Source organism: Pezoporus occidentalis, unplaced genomic scaffold (assembly GCF_034315485.1).
Source record: "Pezoporus occidentalis ecotype Australia unplaced genomic scaffold, CSIRO_AGI_Poc_V1 ctg68, whole genome shotgun sequence".
NCBI lineage: Eukaryota > Metazoa > Chordata > Aves > Psittaciformes > Psittacidae > Pezoporus > Pezoporus occidentalis.
Window position 1 is genome coordinate 5,178,804 of NW_026916030.1, and position 19,381 is coordinate 5,198,184.

Below are 19,381 nucleotides of genomic sequence, written 5' to 3' on the forward strand. Positions count from 1 at the left end.
TGCTGAGAAGTGGAACGTGCCACAGCTAAACTTTGATTCTGTAATTCAGTCACTCCCATCATGCTGCAATCTTCCAGTCCCCGGCTGCTCAGAGGTTTTTGCTTTGAACCGCAGGTATGAATGTATCTGTAGAACCCTGACACGAGGAGACTGAGGTACCACTGTTAAGCAAACCCCTTGGTTTCAGGAGTTGTTGTGGGATTACTTTTTTAATTACCTGCGTCAGTTGGCTGTCTGAGATAGCAAACCCTCCACAGAACTCCCTCAAATGCGGGATTAAGTCACTAAGCACCCATCTGCTCGAGTATCAGAGCTATGATTTTACACAGACTGGAAAGCATTGCAAAGCTACTTTCTCCAAACTCTCCTCCTCAGCTCTTCTCCTCCCCATGTGTAACATCTGTGTGGAGTGAGAACTAGGTTGTGCTGTAAACAAGCCAGCACTTGCTAGTCTGGTAGTTTAACTTGCTCGACTCAAACTTCACCTTACGAACCAAACAAAACCAACAGGGACCGTTACATTTACAGCTGGATTCAACTCCTTTAGATGCTCACAAATAAGCTAAAGTTTCAATTTCTCCTCAGTTCTCTGGGGCAACTGCTTACTTTCATTACATACCTGTACTTTAAATGCATCTCCAGTAATACGGAGAGGTTTATCTGCTCCAGTAGGCAATGGACCGTCTTGGATCATGATCATTTTCACACCTGTTCGCTCCTGAAGAAAAAGCACAGAGCACTTTGCTAAGCAGAGTCCCTAAAGCAAGGGACTACATTTCGGTTACTAAACATTATGTAGGTGAAATCAGAACGCTACTTTGGCTCTTCACAGGTAGTTATAGCACAAATTCAGTAATAGTCCCAGAGTGTAAAGGACTGCCGGAAAGTGTGCTGCTCCTGAAGCTCTCTAACAGCTGAATCCTTTGCAAAGAGAATCCCTTCTACCTCAACAACTGATTTTTCAGCCCTTTCCAAAATCTGTGGCTGCATATAATCGTTATTAAGTGACCAGCCTTACAACTACTGGATGACAACGGCCTAATCAGGGCACTCAAAAAACCTCCATTTTTGACCTAGGTGCTCTTCCAAAGCCCTGTCCTTTATGAAACTTGCACCAAATGGAGCAATAAAGAATGTCTAAATACACAGATTTATACGTAACACAATACTTTGAATTAGAAAGGGGTGGGATGAGAAAAAAAGAAGACACACGCCAGCGTTATCACAGATCAGCAACGAAAGAGAAGCACAGCACTCTACAACAGCATGGCTGGCATTAAAAACTATTGCAGCAGCAGACTAGACATAGCCTTGTCTTGGCTACAAGGATCCCCTCCTAAACAGCACGCACCAAATGTTATCTAAAGCACATGAGTTTCTTTCACAGTTCTGGCAGAACTCCACTACATGCGTAGCTGGGGCCAAACTGATTTGGTTTGTAATACAAGATTGGATTTGAGTCCAGCTCTCCGAAGGCAGAAGAGTAGTCCCTGCTGTAGAAGGTTAGAGCATTTAAGGCTCTCCACTTCAGCACGCTCTTGCTCATCTAGAGAAGCTGCAGTAGGGAAGAGAGCCCTAAAGGAAATGCATCTTGCGCACCTGCAACTGTTTTATTGTTTCACCTCCTTTGCCGATGACTAGACCCACTTTGGATGCCGGGATCAAAATCTCCTGAATCGTACTGTTGCCATCAACATCGTTGTGAAAACCAGGTCCGTTCCGACAGCGATCTACAATCTGCCCCAGTAGCCGTTTTGCTTGTCTTTGGAAAAGAATCGAGGGAAACAACCATTAGACAACATTGCTCCATGGGACCAAGAGACCAGGAACCAGCGGAATGGGAAGCGATTGGGGAGAGGAGAAGAAGTGAAAAGATGGAGGAAACCATAGTTAGCACAATGTTTGCTTTTAACTCTTTAATGTGTATTTTCCCCTATCATGACTACTTATAAGCAGTTCGGGTTTTGAAAGAGGAAGAAAGAAGGAAGAGCAGCAGCATGCTCTGACCTCTTTGGAAGTTAAGGATAATTCTTGAGCTATACCATTTGGGGTGCTTATTTTGAACAAAGATGCTCTAGCTTCTAAACTTCTCTAAACTTTTTAACATATATATATATATATATAATATTCGGTAAAACTCAAGCTCTGTTCTGCTTGGTCAAGACAAAAAACACACACTGCCCTGATACTAACACAGCACACTGGTTAATCTCCCTCGGATTACAGGCAACTGCCTTGCTCTTCTCTGCCTGCTCTTACCAGCAGCACCAGAACACTGTTCTAACACAGCCTCTGCCCCAAGCAGTAGGTGCTGAAGCTACATCGCAAAGCAAGGCAAGGATACTGCAGCAGCGACCACTGAAGGCCTGGGTTCTTCTACTCCTGCTGAGAAGAGACACACAAAGAAGCATTTGGGAGATTAGAGATCTCTTTTCCAACACCTTTAGGCCATGTTCCTTTCATCCTGAAGACTCCTAGTACCAACACGTCCCTGTCTTGTCCTTCTTCCACAACCCTTCTCAAAGGGTAGAAGAAAGCCACTGGTTCCCTATTCAGCCTAAAGCAGCATCTTCCCCTTTCTCCAATTCACCCCAAGCCGTATCAGGCATTCTAAGATGACTGCCTTCACTCTGGTGAGTTGAAGGAACACTACAAAGTCACCTCTTGCAAGCAGACATCACCCAAACCAGCTCAGAGGGTGGTGATCTGAGGCTGTACAGATCAGAGCACTGCCTTCTCAAAAGGTGGGAGTTCCAGAAGCCCACTTCAAATATTCTGCAAGACTCTTTAAGAGGTTTTCTTCATCTACCTTTATATCTTGCACAAAGTTCTTCTAGTGACAACATAAAGACTACAACAGTTAATGCACAATTATTTCAGATAAGAAGAGGTCATTTGGAAATTAACCCTATTAATTTGCTACTGGATATGACTAATGGAAACACTCCTCTCTGAATCCTCACAAAGAACTCTAACACCCAGACTGGCTTCCTTACTATATTCCCTTTTCCTACACGCAGCCCGAAAACACAGTTGAACCAACCAACCTGACATGAGTTTTAGCACAAAAGTAAAGTAAATTTTGCCTAATTCCACGCCCTCAACACTATTTCTGCTTCACAAATTGAGTACTCACTTTTTGAAAGCTTATCTACATTTTATTTAAAGACAAGCCTTGGACATGACTACATTTAACTGCTTATTTCAGAACCAGGAAGTTTTAACTATGCTTCTCCCCCATTTTCCCCCAATTGCATCTCATAAAGCATCCCAGCTTTTTAATATTTTGCTCTTGTTCTGAAATAGCCTTTGCTATAGGGGGAAAAGCACTTCAATATCAGCAAGAATACACTGCGTGCCCTATAATATGAGCTTGCCAATTACATTTATTCTGGCTCACTGCTTGCAGTATTATGGCAGAATAAGGAGATTTAAGTAGCCTTAAATCTCTTAGGAATGGAAGAATGATGAATGTCTTCTCTTTAGAGAGACAGTCTTTGTGCCCATGTATTTTCACTATCAAATGCAACTCAAAGATTTCCAGATGGATTTTAAAAAACCCACCTACCCAAAGGCTGGGGAGAGAAAGAGCAGCTCCATATGTTAAGTGTGTTCCTGTAAGCCTGAGGATCCTGGATCCAGTTCCAGCAGGAGGTCCTCAACTGGTTTGTGAGAGTCTCAAACTCAGCTCCTGGGAAGGGGGAGGGAGGAAACACTGTCCCTAAAGTTTCTATAGGACTAAAGAGTAGAAACCCCTGATGGCTGGCTACGTGTCTCTACCATGCAGGGATCAGAATTCAAGACTTTGGTTTGCTTCTTGTTGGCAGCGATGCAGAGGCAAGCACACACCCATGGGCCTCATGCTGCTCTGCAACACCAACATCTCCAGAGTATTCTGGAGTGGCACCAACAGGCTTTGGAGGCCTCATGCAGCCCTTCTTCAGCTGGAAGGATGGTCATCTCAATAGGAGTAGGGAAGCGAAGGGGAGAAGAGAAATGCCCTTCAGCAGCTTAGCTCAGTATCCTGGAAAGCTGCAGTTGGAAAACTGCATCCTAGGTGCCCTAAGAGCAACCTTGCCCTGCGAAAGGGAATCCCATGGGAATTTCTGCAGCGGGTTCAAACTGCAACTGGAAAAAAGCCTTTGAGGTGCACAGTTTAAAGCATCAGACCACGAGGTTCTATGCTCCAGAGACCCTCAAGTTTCTCTAGGCCAGCATTTGCTGGTGTGGCTAACTAAGTAGCACCACTGACAGAGCATAGCATTAGGGAGAAGAGAAAGAAGGAAAAAGGAGAGAAATGAAATCAGAACTCACTCAATGCTCTCTGGTGTCCCGGTGAGTACACAGGGCCTCTCAGGCATCCCACCACTGTCTACGAAGGAAAAAAGAAGGAAACTTTCAATACATGGAATTAAGAAAACAGCAGCAGTTTCAGTAACTACCAAGCACTAATGGAAGCACTGCCCCCTCTCCACACACAGAGCATGCTAATGAATTCTAAGACATGCAAAGGTCAACATATTTTAAATGATTTGCTGGATGTCTGCATTCTTTGAAAGCCTTCCCTACCAATTAAAGGGAGGGGTAAGAACTTAGACCACATTCATCAACATTTCCCAGTGCAGCACTGCAGAAGTCTTTCCCAAAGCAAACAGGCACTAGCAGAGAACAAATGGAAGGTCCCAGCTTTTCGATGCAAGGCCAGCTGCACTATGAGCTGCTGCCACCCTCCTGCGATGTCTTCTGCCAAGGGCTGGAGCTGACCAGACTATCAGAGACAAACTGCAGAGCTGAGCCAAGTGGTCAGCTAGGAGAAAACTCAGCAGTTGCCAGTTCCAGGTCTAAGTACAACATGGATTGTCTGTTTGCGCTGTACCCATCTGTTGGCTAAAGACAGCTCCTTAATTGTTTCATTCCCTAAGCCACCTGACAAACCTGTTTTCTATGTTAGCTGGGAGGTCAGTCCCAGGACAGCCTCCCCCTGCATGTTAGCCTAGTATTTATTAGTCGAGAAACATGCCATGAGCATGGCAAGACGCTTGTTCTAATGGACACAACATCCTTCAACATGAAAACCTGTTCACCCACCATACAAAGTGGCTCTTACCTGGAGCAATCTGAATTTTGCAGCCAGACTCTGCCTGAATCCGTGAGATCTGTTCTCCTCCCCTGCCGATTACTGAAACGAGTTCAACAAGCATCAGAACATACCATTTCCCCAAGTAACTGCAGAGCACCTTCCCCCTTTAACTCTGCTGCAGCTAGCTATAAAGGAACAGTTTGACTCCAGGACTGCAGAAGAGGCATCCACAGCATGACCAGATTTATCACAGCAGAAAAACATTAAAATACTGCTGAAAGTTATTCTATTTGCTTGGGAAAAGAAAACGAAACAAAAAAGCCTGTCTTGCACTGGAATGGAAATACACAGTATGCAAGACATAAGGCAGTAGTTTGAGTGCTGCTAGAAGAGTCATTTAAGTATATCTTGTTCAGCTTGAAAAATAAACCAGTTATTTGGGGTACTAAGAAAAGGCAAAGACTTTTATTTCTTTAAAATTCACCTTTTTCTGCCTCTTTTCAATGCTATCTGGCTGGTCTGCACTCAAACAGAACTGCTATGTACTGAAATGCTCTATCAACTTTAAGTGAAAACAAATACCCGTCTCCCTTAACTCTTGGAGTTGGCACATCATTGCTTCACAGCAAGATACTGAGAAGAGACTATGTGCCAATCACCACTTACATCCTTCCCAGACTGCAAAAAGAGCAAAACTGTCATGTCAAACAGCTATGCCTGGCTCAAGATGCTCCCACAGAAGCTGTGGGTTTGCCACCCTCCTGCACCTGTCTGGCCCTAAACCAAGATTAGACTTAACACAAAGATGATGCACCAACAGCGAAAGCTCCCTTCTCTCAGAGCTACAGCATCCTTCCAATGTTCCCCCACATGTGGCACAAGGACCAATAAATCAAGAGGTCTGTCAGGCAAAGAGTGAGTGTTTGCTTTGCAGGAATTTGAGTTACAGTTTTATAGTGCCTTTAGAATGGGGACAAACTTCACGCACTAAGGGGTGATTATCACGGCCTGTTATTTTCCTTTTTACTCTCCATATATCAAATTTGAAGATACACACAGATGTAGCAGTGGAAGAATCTATGCAATCACTGCAGTAACGCATCAGCAGGAGGTGCCATTGAAAGGAAGAGTAATGATCATAAAGAGAAAGAGAGAAATTAGGATCAAGCTTGAGAGAGAACAGCATCAGGAATGCAGATCTAGGAAAAATTCTCATCTGAGCACTGCATGCTGCTTGTGTTTCCCTGCAGCAAATGTAGGAGATTTTCTTAATGAATCAAAATTCTGTTTAGTTTCCCTTGATTCAACTCAATTTAACATTTAAATGCTGTTCTCCTCCCTCAACTCTCAGTTTTGCATACTCAACAGAAGTGAAATGTTTCAGTGAGGGGAGATAAATTCACTTTTGACTTGTTTATGTACTATGCTAGTGGGAATTTAAAGAAGAGAATTACTAAACCCCTCAGTAACTTGTACCACGGTCTTGTTCTTATTACTGGGACATGAAGCTTTTCCATGCTGTATGCACCTGGATTTTAAACACAGGTCATCTGGTCCCCATGAAGACAGCATCAGACAAGGCCTATCCAAGGCTAATAAACACAAAATCTTGTGACCATGTCAGAATAAACAGCATTCCTGCACAGAAAGCGCATCAAGAAACATCAAAAACAACCAAGGTACTTACTAAATCCAACCATTTTATCAGGCACTTTGAACTCTTCTGTTATTACAGCCCTAAAAAAAGGAAGGAAAAATATCAAATAGTCATTACAAAGAACAATTTGGAAGACAACTATGTCCATGCCACGGAAACCACTGCACAGACACAGCATTAAAGCTCCTGCACACAAATAAACACCATGTCAAGTCAACATCATTTGTTTTGGAAGGGAAATCTCGTTGTCACCTAATTTCTCCTGTGCTGGACACATCTCCAGTCTACTCTCCACCATCTTCAGAGCCAATGGAAGAACCTCTTTATTCTTGCTCCAGACAGGTTTAACACAATAACAGCAAACTGTCTTTAATATTTACCCTAGACCTTCCAAGCTGTAGTCTCTGCCTACTACTTCTGGATATGCTCTTGCCAAAGGACACTAACCAAAGCCAATCCTGATACGAACGCACCCTCCAGTATTCAGAGATAAGGACCTGCTTGGCCTTATAATTCTTGTTCTTGGAATTTATAACAGCTGTCTTCAATTATGCTTGGAAGCATCACTATCTCAAGACTTCCATATCTATTGCTCTTTGGACATTTTCAGTGTGTCTCTCCAATTTCGTAAGACCTGACCATAGCCAGGTTGGAAGGAATTAAATTTGGGGTTTTTTTGCTTAGCATTTCTATCTTGTAGAAAACACAACACAATGAGTATGGAATTTGCACATATTTAGATATGAACCATATACAATTTGTTCAGCAATCTCCAAAACAATGAAACACCTGCATAAGTTCAATGCAGGTTTTGTGGTGAGGTGTATTAAAATCTTCCCTTTTGTTTTGCTCTGTATCAGTTAGGGAAGGTATAAAATACACATTAGGCCTCACCAACTGAGTTGCAGATAAAGCACCCTCCACTGTCTTGAGGCTCACTAGCCTCAAGATGCTAAACCAACCAGTGCCATCCGTACCTGCAAGAGAACACACTCACCTCACTTCACTCACTGCAGAACTCACCTGCTACAGGGAGCTTCAGAATTACTGCTGGTTTACACGCCTGTTTCCTAAATGTCCTATCCTGCACCATTTGTTAGCCACCCTGTGTTGGAGGAGCAGTTGCAGCAGGCAAAGCACCTAACCTACTAGAAACCCAACCACCAAAACCACAAAGGAACCAATTCAGGTGTTTCAGCCTCATCAACTCCCTGCACAAACGTTGCTCCTGGCGGAAGAGAGGTGGCAGGTAGCAGCACACAAGATGACACTGCTCACCCCTTTCTGTGCTGCCCACGCTGTACATCAGCATTAACCTAACCACTACAAATGGAAGGCTCTACAGTCTTCACATACACTGCTTGTCCTTTCTGCTGAGGCCCCCAGTAAGCAGCTGGGGATGATGGAAATGCACTACTATTAGCCCAAAGGTGAATCCAACTTTAGAAATGCTCCCCTCTTCCTACTCAAAACAAGACAGACAACTCCTTAAGACCAGGATTCAAGAAGAACTAAGAATTTTACTTTTATCTTTGATGCTAAGACATGATAACTCACACTCGCTTCAGTCTCCCCAGACCGTCTCTGACAAAGGAGTCATCCCAGGTCATATTACACCAACAAAACGAAATCCGAATACTATCACCAACAGTAACATCTACCTGCCCATTTAACACTTCCAACTTCTGTCAAAATGCCAGAGCTGTTTTTCACTCCTTCCTTCTCCCCCCACACCAGGGCAGGAAAAGGGAGAAGAGGGAGAATTTATTCTTCTCAGTCCTGCACATTTACAGGAACCAAATCCAAGTTTCACATCAACTCTTCTTTCATCATCGTAACAAACCACAGTAAAGGCTTAGCAGAAACCCCAGCCTGGAGAAAACCCAAGCTGACAGTTTCTCCACATCCTCAACCTCTGACTTGCTAACACTACTACAGATGGCGGATCAATAAACAATTAGAATTGATCAATAAATAATAAAACATAACCCACTGCTTACCTTTGATGTACCAGGGCCCCTAACTGGTTACCTACTGTGGCAGAGAGAGAAAAAAGGAAAAAAATCAAAGCATTAGCACGGATAAACTAACTTCATCCCTATAGAAAAAGAGTTCTTACCATTTCATCAAAAAAAAGAAAGAAAAGCAAAACAGTAATTTAGGTTCAGTGGCTGAAATGAATGCGTTATGTGGTGCAAAACAGGAGGGGATTTCTTGATCAACACACACCATAACGCAGTGTCCAGCTGAACACAGGATAGGGAATTGATCTGCGTCTCCCCATGCTGAGAGTCATGGGAGAAAATCCTGCCTGCCCAAATCCAAATCCCTGCAAGTAACCTCCCCCCTTCCCAAATTAAGCCCAGAGTAGTAAAAAAAGGAAGAAAAGGGAGGGAGGGGGGGAGGGAGAAAAGACGTTTCAAGCAGACTGATGTGCATGAAAAAAAGAACAACAAAAATGAAAGCCGAGCAGACTCAGATTTGTCAAGGCAAAAAAGCATTCAAGACTGCTTGCACATACTTCTCTCTGCGTCTCTTATCTGTGCTCCATGAAGCCCACTTACACGGAGACCTGTTAAAGGAATACGTCTGTTAAGTAACCTTGTGGCACCCAAACAGTATTTGCTTTTAAACCCACCACATCTTCCTGAACGCATGCATTCCAGACGTATCTGCTGTGTTAGCTGGTGGTCCGTTTATGATTAGCAGTTATCTCCCCAGCTGACAGCCCTCAACCAGATTTCTGCCCCCCCTCTACCCAGCCTCAACAGATTAGATCTTTCTTCCAAATGTTAATGGGGAAAATATCATTAGACCAGCTCATGCAAAGTGGGAACACACGCCCTGCTGGGCTTCCTACTGGACTTTGCCTGCAGCAAACCAGCTAAAAACCAGACCATTTGGTCCTAACAACCAGTTGAAAGATTATATTGCATGCCTGGAGGGCACAAGCAGCAAACCAAATGAAACCGGCCAACATGTGAGCTGTGATAATAAAGATGCTGTTTCAAACTACCTTGCAGCAACTTACACATTCTTTGACCTGAAATAAATAGGCAATCGGCTGGCAGGGTTAGAAAGCGGATGCATCCCACTTTCTCTAAAACCAGGAGAAAGATGGATAAAGTTTGTAGCCAAACACTTCACTCAAATAAAACAGACAAAGAGAGTCAATACTGTGTTTCTGCTGTGTGTCAATACATTCATAATAGTTCAGGACCAAAATATTGACAGCATATATATTTTATTACTTTCCCCAGCTCAGTGATAAGACAACTGCTGTGTTATTGACTCCATTAGATTTGTCTTTGCATATTCTCACCCTGAATATAAAAAGCCCTAATTTGATAACTATCAATACAGCAGCTGAAAAAGGTGGGTGATGTAATGAGGAATATTTGCTCTAGCTCATAAGATAATACTGCAGAGCTGAGCAAACACAACCAAATCCAGGATCACACCATCGTGCCTGAAACTATGCTCTGGGTATGCACAGTAGGTCTGGTGGCTGTGTTTGGGATTGCCCTTGCCACAGACCAGGCCACTCATTATCCCAAGCTGCCAGAAAGAGTGGTCTTAACACGACAAGGCTGTATTTAAATATCCGCTTCACATTTGAGCTCACCAGAACAGCTTTTAGCAGCCTGTTCCACTGCAGCCGCTGCCCACAAATTACGAGACAGACACATATCCTATAATCAACTCCTGAAGTTCACGCAAGGAACGGAAGAGCCTTCATTTTGTAACACAATCCTACACTTGAAAAATACAACTTCATCGGGGAAACACGGATGAGCACGAGAAGTTAAATCAGAAAGGGAAATAATGCTTTACACGGACCTAAATGTCTCCAACCCATTCCAAGCACTACACAAACACGGCGAGCCACTCACCACCCCAAGCAGGTATCAGCCTCACTGTGGGGTTATTACAAATCAGTTAACAACAATTAAGCCACAATAGCTTATGGATGAGATCATTCCTTCCACGTTTCACAGACAACCCCTCCATGAGCTCAGATAGAAGGCAGATGGAGAGAGCTGGGAGTGATTTACGTGAAGTCAGTTGTTATTTCTCCCTGATTTGGGGGAAAAAAGAAACAACTCGTGGTTCTAATAACCTAAAGGTCCATTCCTTCTCCAACATGCCCATTTTGCTCTGAAAGCCAGGGACTAATAGAGAGGCAGGGCTGAGGCAGACCATGCTCACTGCAATACCAAAAGCTGAGGTACTGGCTCCACTATCTCAATCTTGACGCCAGGGAGGGGGCTGAACTCTGACAAGCCACGTACATATTTCCCCCTTTTACATCTATTGAGTACAATTTAACCGTAACTGCAGTCATTTTACTGCAAATAAGGAAAAATACTGAATAAAATCAGCACAATTTCCTATTAACGGCACCTGCTGGTTGAAAACTCTTCACTTTTCTTTAGGCTTCTCCTTAACTGAATTCTACCTAACAGACACTCAAAACAAATGAGGATTTTTTTCCACCCCATAAAACAGCACTGCCTCCCACTAAATTAATGTGCACAGAGGGAATATACAATCTCATCAAGAATATCTTCATGGCTAGAATAAAATCAGAGCAACACATCTCGTGGAGAACAGTGGAACAGGGTTCATTTCATACTCTGGAACTAAAATAGGATCACTGTACATTTTAGAAAGGAAGACGTTAGTGACCCTGATTCTTCACCATTAAATATTGCTAGACTTTTCTTTCATTAAATGCTCACAACCTAATATTTTTCACTGCAAATCTTCATAGGCTTTTTTCCTCCTCCTTTAAGCTGCCCCATTTAAGTAACAGTGAACTGTGAAGTTGCAGTTTCAGAGAACACTGCCATTCTGTGTATTACACTAAACCTTTTGCTAAGAGATCTGGACTTTTGCCCTGGTCTTAGTGCTGCTGCAGATGTGTCAAGGAGCATTACCACTAACTTGCAGCAGCAGTAAGACAGAGGTAAGATTTTCTTCTGCCCATCACTATTTTCACCGAAAACACATTTAAAGCAAAAGAATAAAGTACAGCAGGATCATACAGGGTTACTACAATCAAGTTTTATTACACCAAAACAGGCCACCTTCACATCTACACCACAAAGGCTTGGGGAAGGCAGAGGGACATGAGGCTTCTCGGAGGTCTCTAACCTTTATTTCCCCAGCCTCAAGGATACCCCAGCCTTCAGCTGCAACACTGCTGCTTAACCCTGTGTGCATCACTGGAAACTTCTGCAAAGCAGTTGAAACCAGGGCAGACAAAAGCCATCATTCTGGTGATCAGTCTCTTTCCAGCAGGCTAGATCCCCGTTTCCTTTGAACAAAAGGAGCCTGTTTCTTTAAGGATTATTTAGCATTGAATAAACTTATGAAATCGTGCTAGCAATTAGAGAGACTCTTTAATTAGAATGGAGGCCAAGGGCAGCTATGGCCATTACAGGAGGGCCGAGATCCATCCTCAGCCGTGGGTCACAAGCAAGATGCCATCAGGTCTCTGTACAGCTCAGACTTACCCCATCTCTAGTGCCCACCTCCATAGAGAAACATTAACCCCTGCAAGTGGCCATGTAAATGCAGACTACGATTTCCTGTGAGCAGTACAAACAAACCTGATCTCCTCCCTGCACTGTAGCTATCTGCAGGATTAAAGTTGTTTCCAGAAAGAGGAAATAAAGAAGCCAGGGAAAAAAAGAAATGAATCACTCTCGAGCCCCATCTAATACCAAAAGGCAAGGTCACCAGGGCCAGTCCCAGCAGCTCTTTGTTTCAGATGAAGGTTATGTTAAGGGAAGTGCAAAAGGCACCCACATGTTCTGGTTTCCAACACTATGACAAACCTATTTTTCCTGGAAATGCTCTAAAAGCAGCTGGATTTGTTTTGACAGTGCACTGTCACCCTGTCTGAAGACCACTTCCTAAGCTGACATCAATCAGCCATACCAGCAGCTGCTTACAAAAATGGACAGGCAGAATAAGGCTTTCTGGAAAGACAGACAGTTTTCCTGTCACCTTAAATACTTCCTCTGGGCCCCTTTTTTTCAGGATTATTAGGAAGAGAAGCGATTTTCTAACAGCTACAGGGGGATAAGGAAGCAGCGAGACCTGCACTCAGCCGTACACACAGTATATGGAGGTAAACAATCAAATGTTTTACCATCAGGTTTGTTTCCAAGCTGTCCAGAGCAGCAGAATGTATCCAAACCCCCGCACCATAAAATTCCTAGAGCATGCATAACAACATAAATAATTGCTTCTTGACAACCATGTCTCCAAACTGTGGTTCACAGACAAGCAAAAAATGGAGGAGTGTGGGCAAGCAACCCCGACACCCTTTGCTTGCAGCTAACAGACAACTAAGAGACCATCCAAATGGGAAGTGCTTTCCTAATTTAAGTGTCCTATTAAAAGCAACTGCCATCTTCCAGATGCTTAAAGTTAAAGCTGCATTATAGACTTTTAATGCCAAGGCAGCAAGAGCAGGTAGTCTAAGGCTAAGTTATGGATCATACCACAGAGAGAAAGAAGTATTTGTGGCTTTCAAGAGGTCCTTTGCCAGGCTGCAGTTCTGGGTATGCAGTCTTAGCAGCACAGGAGGATCATGCCGTGAGGTGGGCAACTCATCACACAACTGTATTTCAGCACAGGACTCACTAATGCCTTTAGAAATAAAAGGTAAGATGAGCAAAGCTGAAAGAAGCGATAAAACCCTTGCTCCTACCCTGACAGTTCCTGTTTCTTTGTGAAATTCCAGACCCTGAAAATATGACTTCCACCATTTCTCTCCTCCTCTAAGATCTTGGACAAAGTTATAAAACCTACAGATGTACATGAACAACCTAAAGGCAAATACAGCACTGGAGCTACTTTAAAAGAGTTATGGACAAGGCTGAGTGCTGAACTAGAGGGTGAGCAAACACCCCTAGGTCTTCACACTGACGGAATAACCAGAGTGAGGAGTACAGCCGCTCCAGAAGGCGCTCCCAGGAATGACACCTGCTCCATGCAATTGTCTATCACAACACAAGAATCCAGCAGCAACGTGCGTTTGTAGACCACACCACAACTGTATTGACACTGGTTGTGTCAACACAAACAAGGCCCAGCAAGTAATAGGGCTGCTCACGAGTAAAAGTTTAGGTACAAAGTCTAAGTTGTGCTGTCATTAAGCACTATGACCATTTCACATGTTAAAAGTTCATCAAAACAACATTTTATCAAGAGGTCAGGTTTCCTAGCTCAGTCTGATGAATCAGTGAAAGAAACGGGCAGGGCTCACGTGACGAATGCCTAGTTCCTAGAAGGCTATCAACACATACCAGTAATACCAGGCCTCTGGCTGCTCACGGACACAGTGATGCTCCAGCCTGAGATACAAGGCACAGGGGCTCCCCCAAATAAACCCATGCTTTCCTAAAACACCAAATCAAAGGAGCTGCAACCTCTTGCTCAACTAGAGCCAACACCAGAGAACAAAGTGGGTTGTGGCATGTGTTCAGAAGTTAGCAAGCCAAAGGCTCCACATGAAAGAAACTGCCCCCCATGCTCCAGCTCGCAGTATGAGAAGCAGACACGCAGTATTTTTCAGCCTTTGTATTAAGACAAAACCCAAATTATTTCCAAAACGAAGTGCTAGGCAGTAACTTTGCTTATCTCCTCTGTACTCCTGAACATATCTGTGGGGGAGAGAATCACCCTGCAGGGCTACCTGCGTCAGTAACATACTAGACGAGATAGCAAAAGGAGATGTAGTCACATTTATTTTTAATAACCAACCACAGGAAAAAGTGAGCTCTTCTCATCTGTACAGCAGCAAACAAGACAGTTCAAACGCTTCTTGTAAGAGTGCACGTCATTAGTTTGTAATAAAGAAAACACTTGCTCTAACACTTTTTGGCTCCCAAAGATAAAAAACTAATGACTTACTTTAACAGTATAACGCTTATCATTAACTCATTACAATTAGCAGGTATGGTACACCAATAAATTCTTCTTTGGCTGTGGCCAATGCTAAATGCTTCAGAGATTGAAGAAATCTCAAAGAATAACTATGAAAAAAAGCAGGCGGTTTCCTTCCAACTGGCATCAATTTACATCAATACGTTTCTCCTTAAAATTCATGTGCAAACCCATCAGAACTCTTGTCAGTGACTCAACTACTATGCTGTGGCCACTGCTACACATGGCAAGGAATGTGTAGTGCTGCCCCTGTACACCCCCTGTTCTCAGAAAATAGGGGTCACCAGGGAAAAACAGCTTTATTATGTACCTCAGGTACTGTATATACAGGCTCCATCATAGTTCCAGTAAGCACATCCTCCTCCTTCCTCCCTCCCACAACTACCACAGAACAAGATTTTAACTACAGAGTTCATTTGCTAATTCCCAAAGTTCATGAACTACAAAAGAATTGCTTTACATTAATAATACCAATGCCTAGCAGGTCCACGCTATCTAGATAACGCTAAACAGCACAGGGCACCTTGTATAAAACGTATATACACAGGAAGATGCATTGACTTATGTCCTTAAAGCAGACAACTGCCTCCACAGCTGAACTTCAGGGGCTGCATCCACAAGACTAATCACAGCAGCTTACCTCCATCATCCAGGGGCCGTTTCTGCACTCCATAACCGTAGACTGATGGGTCCACAAGTGTTGTGGAATTATTCAAGTGAGGAATATCTCCAATTTTAGCAGCAATCTATAAAAACACAGGGGATAAATCATGATTAGCATACTTGAAGTTTCAGCCATCACAGCTAAACACTCTTTCCTGCAATAAGGCATTTACCCCAATCCAATCTTCTCTCAGCTATTTACTATACAGGTGGCTTTGTAACAGTTCCAAGGCAGCAGTGCTTCATTCGTAAAGTAAACATTTTAATGCTTGCTTTTCATATTTGTTTAATTAGGATCACATTCACTCAGTTCCTCTTTCTGCTCATAAGTAGGTATTTACTCCCTGGAACATTATATTCAGGTTTGTTCACTTGATGAACAGCTGACAAGTTAAATCTTGCAAAGAGGAGAGTTCTAACTAGCTCACCAGCTTTGTCCTGGTGAAGCTGTCACCACTGTAGCTGTGTAGAAGGACACAAGCCTCCTCCTGCATCCATGCATATCCAGATACACCAAAATGCACATTAGCAGGGGGAGTGAAGGGGGAAGAATGTGAAAATATACAGTACAAGGACAGGTTTGAGAGCTCCTTGTCACAGAGGCTGGATCACCCTGTGTTTACTGAATGAAGAATAAGCCAGTGGGCAAACTACTAGCCCAGAATTAAATTTCCTGCAGTGGTGAGTACAGCATAAAGAGGACTAATGCTGCCTGTGCCCCTGTTTTCATCCCTTACAGAGGGGTAACTGCCACTCCCTGCCAAGCCAGGATGCAAGGAGGATATTTACAGGAAAGAGGAGAGAGTCAAGTATCACAGTAAGGGGACTGAGGTAAGCAAACCAACCAGACGAAACACTTAAACATCACTCAATAGAAGTGAAAAGTTAAGCTTGTCTTTAATGACATCTGGGAGATACTTATACAGATGGGTGCTCACAGATTCACCTGCTCTCCAAGCTGATACAAGATCACCCTAGAAAAACACAGGTACATTACTTTGGTGCTGCACCTACGTTAATACCCCCTGCAGGGACAGGGAAGCTGTGGTCTCACAGCACCCCTTGACTACCTAAAGTACTTTAATAAGCATTTGCAGAACAAAGTAGTTACAGAACAAATATAAAGCACTGTGTATGCTACAGCATTTTGCTTCCTTTTCCAGCAAAAAGAAAATCAATGGATAGGATCTTTACTAGGAGTCTGATCTCACTCTATTATAAGTGAGATTTCACCAGAGAATAAGCTACAGGAACAGACGAAAGAGCATTTTACACAGATAGGTTTTAAATGAAGACAAGGGCAAATGACAAATATAACTATAGGTGTTTCTAAAATCTGAGTTTTGCTGCAACAGAAAGACATCTACAGTAACTGTGGCTGTTGACACTATCGGCTGCTGCAGTCGAATAAACAACTGCCCAAGATTCAGAACCACAGGGTAGTGAAAAAAGCTATTTGAAATAATCTTGAAAGATTGAGGGCACTGCTGTTAGAAAGAGAATAGAAAACATTCTCTTCAATGCCTTGCACGAAAAGGGCTCCAAGTTCTGAACATTTTCATCTCATAGCCCATTCTGTCCTGTCCTCTTTTAGGAAGTCAACAACTTTGTTGTGTCAGAAATGCCAGGACCTAGAGAACAAAATCTGCCTGCAGGACCAGCACAGTGATCATGTAGTGAAGCTTTAATGACAAGCATCTTGTACATTAACATCTCCAAAAACTAATAAGCCCATAGAAATCTGATTCTAAAAGCATCAACACACTTTGTACACTTCATATTAGGGAGTGCCAGGTGATGCCTTGGTTTTTGTTGAACTGCACCCCTGGTTCCAGCCCTTTGCCTTCCCCTTACATTTGGGATGCAGAGGATTTTAATGAAGGTACAAAGAGCATTGATGTTTCCTGACTACTTCAATGCTGAAAAATAAATTTTAAGACATATTTTATAACAATCTATCAGCAGCTTTCACACAACAACTTACAAGGATGCCAAAAGAAAGAGTGTCAGGTATAACATACCCTGGCATGTTTTGGAACACTTGATTTTAAGTATGTTTGTTGTTGTGGAAACTGCCAGCTGATAGTTTTGAGCTGAAATCACCCACTACATGTTAAGGGAAAGAAAAAAATAGCCTATGGACAGCAGAAGCTGGCCTACAACAGCCAGCTAGCATGGAGTACAAAGGTGTGCATGAACAGATCACTGGCACTGAAGCTGGCTGCTCCCACAGCTTGGCAAACCCCACTCGTGCTTAAGCACACAATTACCACCCCAACACAGAACCCTGCAACTAAAAGGCAAAATAAGAGTCAAAGCAATCCTTATGTTATCAGCTTTTGGGATATATCCCACATACACACTTTATTTAAACTTGCCTTCTTATCTCTACAGCCTCCCAGCTGCCACCGGATTACAGGCACACAACACAGCACCTCACAATAGCAGGGAAAAACACCCCACAAAATTCAGGAGTTGAGCTTTTAAAGTAGATGTGGCAGTTAAAATGCATTTTAACTTCTTATGTTCAACTTAAAATGGGAGCCTCAGTTTTTACTACAGGTTCAGCAGCGAGATAAGCACAAAAGTTAGGACATAGCAAAAGTAAGCAGACCTAGCTCTTATCTGGCTGAATGACCTTGAGTGATGTACTGCTAGCCACTGCTTTTGTCCTGCTCTATGCCAGTCTTATTCCTCCTCCCTCCCTTTTTTTTCCTAAACCAAATACATCCATATTACTAAGCTCTGAAATACACTGGAAAAAACACACTACTACCTGTTTCTGGACATTATTTCCCCCAAATAAGTGTCTCCAACAAACACTTTAAGGGAGACAGCACAAACTGCAACAGGAAATCCAATAAAAACAAAATAGCCCACAAAGTTGCATGAAGAATATATGTTTTCCTACACCTTGCACTTCTGTCCTCCTATACCTTTAACACCCTCTAAAAAAGGTATAATATGAAAACAGCTTTAAATACGAAGCTTCTTTGCTAGGTACAGCAGGACTCAAGCACCATTATCTGCAGTATTCAGCTTTGAAGAGAAAGGGCCTAGCTTCTGAGGAGAATCCCTCCATCCTGTCCTGTCAAAGAACTGCAACGGATAAAATAACCAATTCTAGGTACTGACAGGATACAAAACACCAAGGTGCTGTCACCTGACCCTTCAAACAGTTCCAGTGCTTCTGCTACTCTTTCCATGTGTCAAGCAGAACACTCAGGTTTGTGTGACAGACACTTCACCAAAGCTCTGCGGGAAGGAGCAAAACCATCCACAACCACTGAAGTTTCACGTTGCAGGTGGTTTTCCTAAATACCAGAGGATGAGCTGAACAAGTACACTGCAAGGGATAAAGAAACGTTAGTCTGAGAGTCCTCCATCCCCATGAAATTAGAAGTTAGACACTCATAACAGAAAAAGATACAGCCTGTTAACTCTGAAGATACTCATCCACTTTCAAGGTACTCAAGCTGGAACACATCAGACTTGCCAAGCCACGGCCTTTCCTCTTTAGAGCATTCTCAGAAATCTGGATCCAGAATGTACATACAGCGGATTACCAGAACAGCTAATGTAAGAAAAGGGAACCAGTAAGTGCTGCAAACGCCTGTGCTGTACGGAAAATGAGACTGCCAAGAAGAACAGGAGAGGGTAAGAAACAAGCAAGATGCTATTTTGTCAGAAGTCTTGAGGGCAGTTGGACACAAATCCATTTCTGTCTGAAGCACAGGCAGCTTTGCTTATTTTCAGATCCCATTTCTCAAACGGGAGCAAATATTCTCTTTCTCTGTGCCCCCCACCCCAAAATGCCACAGAAGAAAAGCCACCCTGCCCAGGAGCAGTCAGACAGACCAGTCACCGCTGGTGATCCATAAACTAATCCCCTCACTTGATGTACGGTGTAGAAGATACAGGACAGACCACCTCAAAGTCCCAGCATTCACTTGAATAAGTAACTTTTCATACATCTCAAGTACTGAAGAGTCCACAAGAAACCCAAGCAAGTCCAGCAC

At 43.2% G+C, this 19,381-nt stretch overlaps 1 protein-coding gene across 2 annotated transcripts in view; it reads right to left on the reverse strand.

The window, feature by feature from the left end:
- Positions 1 to 19,381, reverse strand: part of FUBP3 (far upstream element binding protein 3) — a 38,117-nt gene that overhangs the window by 16,057 nt on the left and 2,679 nt on the right. The window contains exons 2-9 of one of the 2 annotated variants that reach the window (XM_062641157.1): positions 15,340 to 15,445; positions 9,259 to 9,309; positions 8,738 to 8,768; positions 6,768 to 6,817; positions 5,108 to 5,179; positions 4,315 to 4,372; positions 1,600 to 1,762; positions 620 to 718 (exon numbers count right to left, since the gene is read on the reverse strand). In XM_062641157.1, coding sequence (XP_062497141.1) covers positions 620 to 718; positions 1,600 to 1,762; positions 4,315 to 4,372; positions 5,108 to 5,179; positions 6,768 to 6,817; positions 8,738 to 8,768; positions 9,259 to 9,309; positions 15,340 to 15,445 — 630 coding nt within the window. Of the gene's footprint in view, positions 1 to 619; positions 719 to 1,599; positions 1,763 to 4,314; positions 4,373 to 5,107; positions 5,180 to 6,767; positions 6,818 to 8,737; positions 8,772 to 9,258; positions 9,310 to 15,339; positions 15,446 to 19,381 lie in introns of both variants that reach the window. The other variant, XM_062641156.1, reaches the window with a different exon arrangement.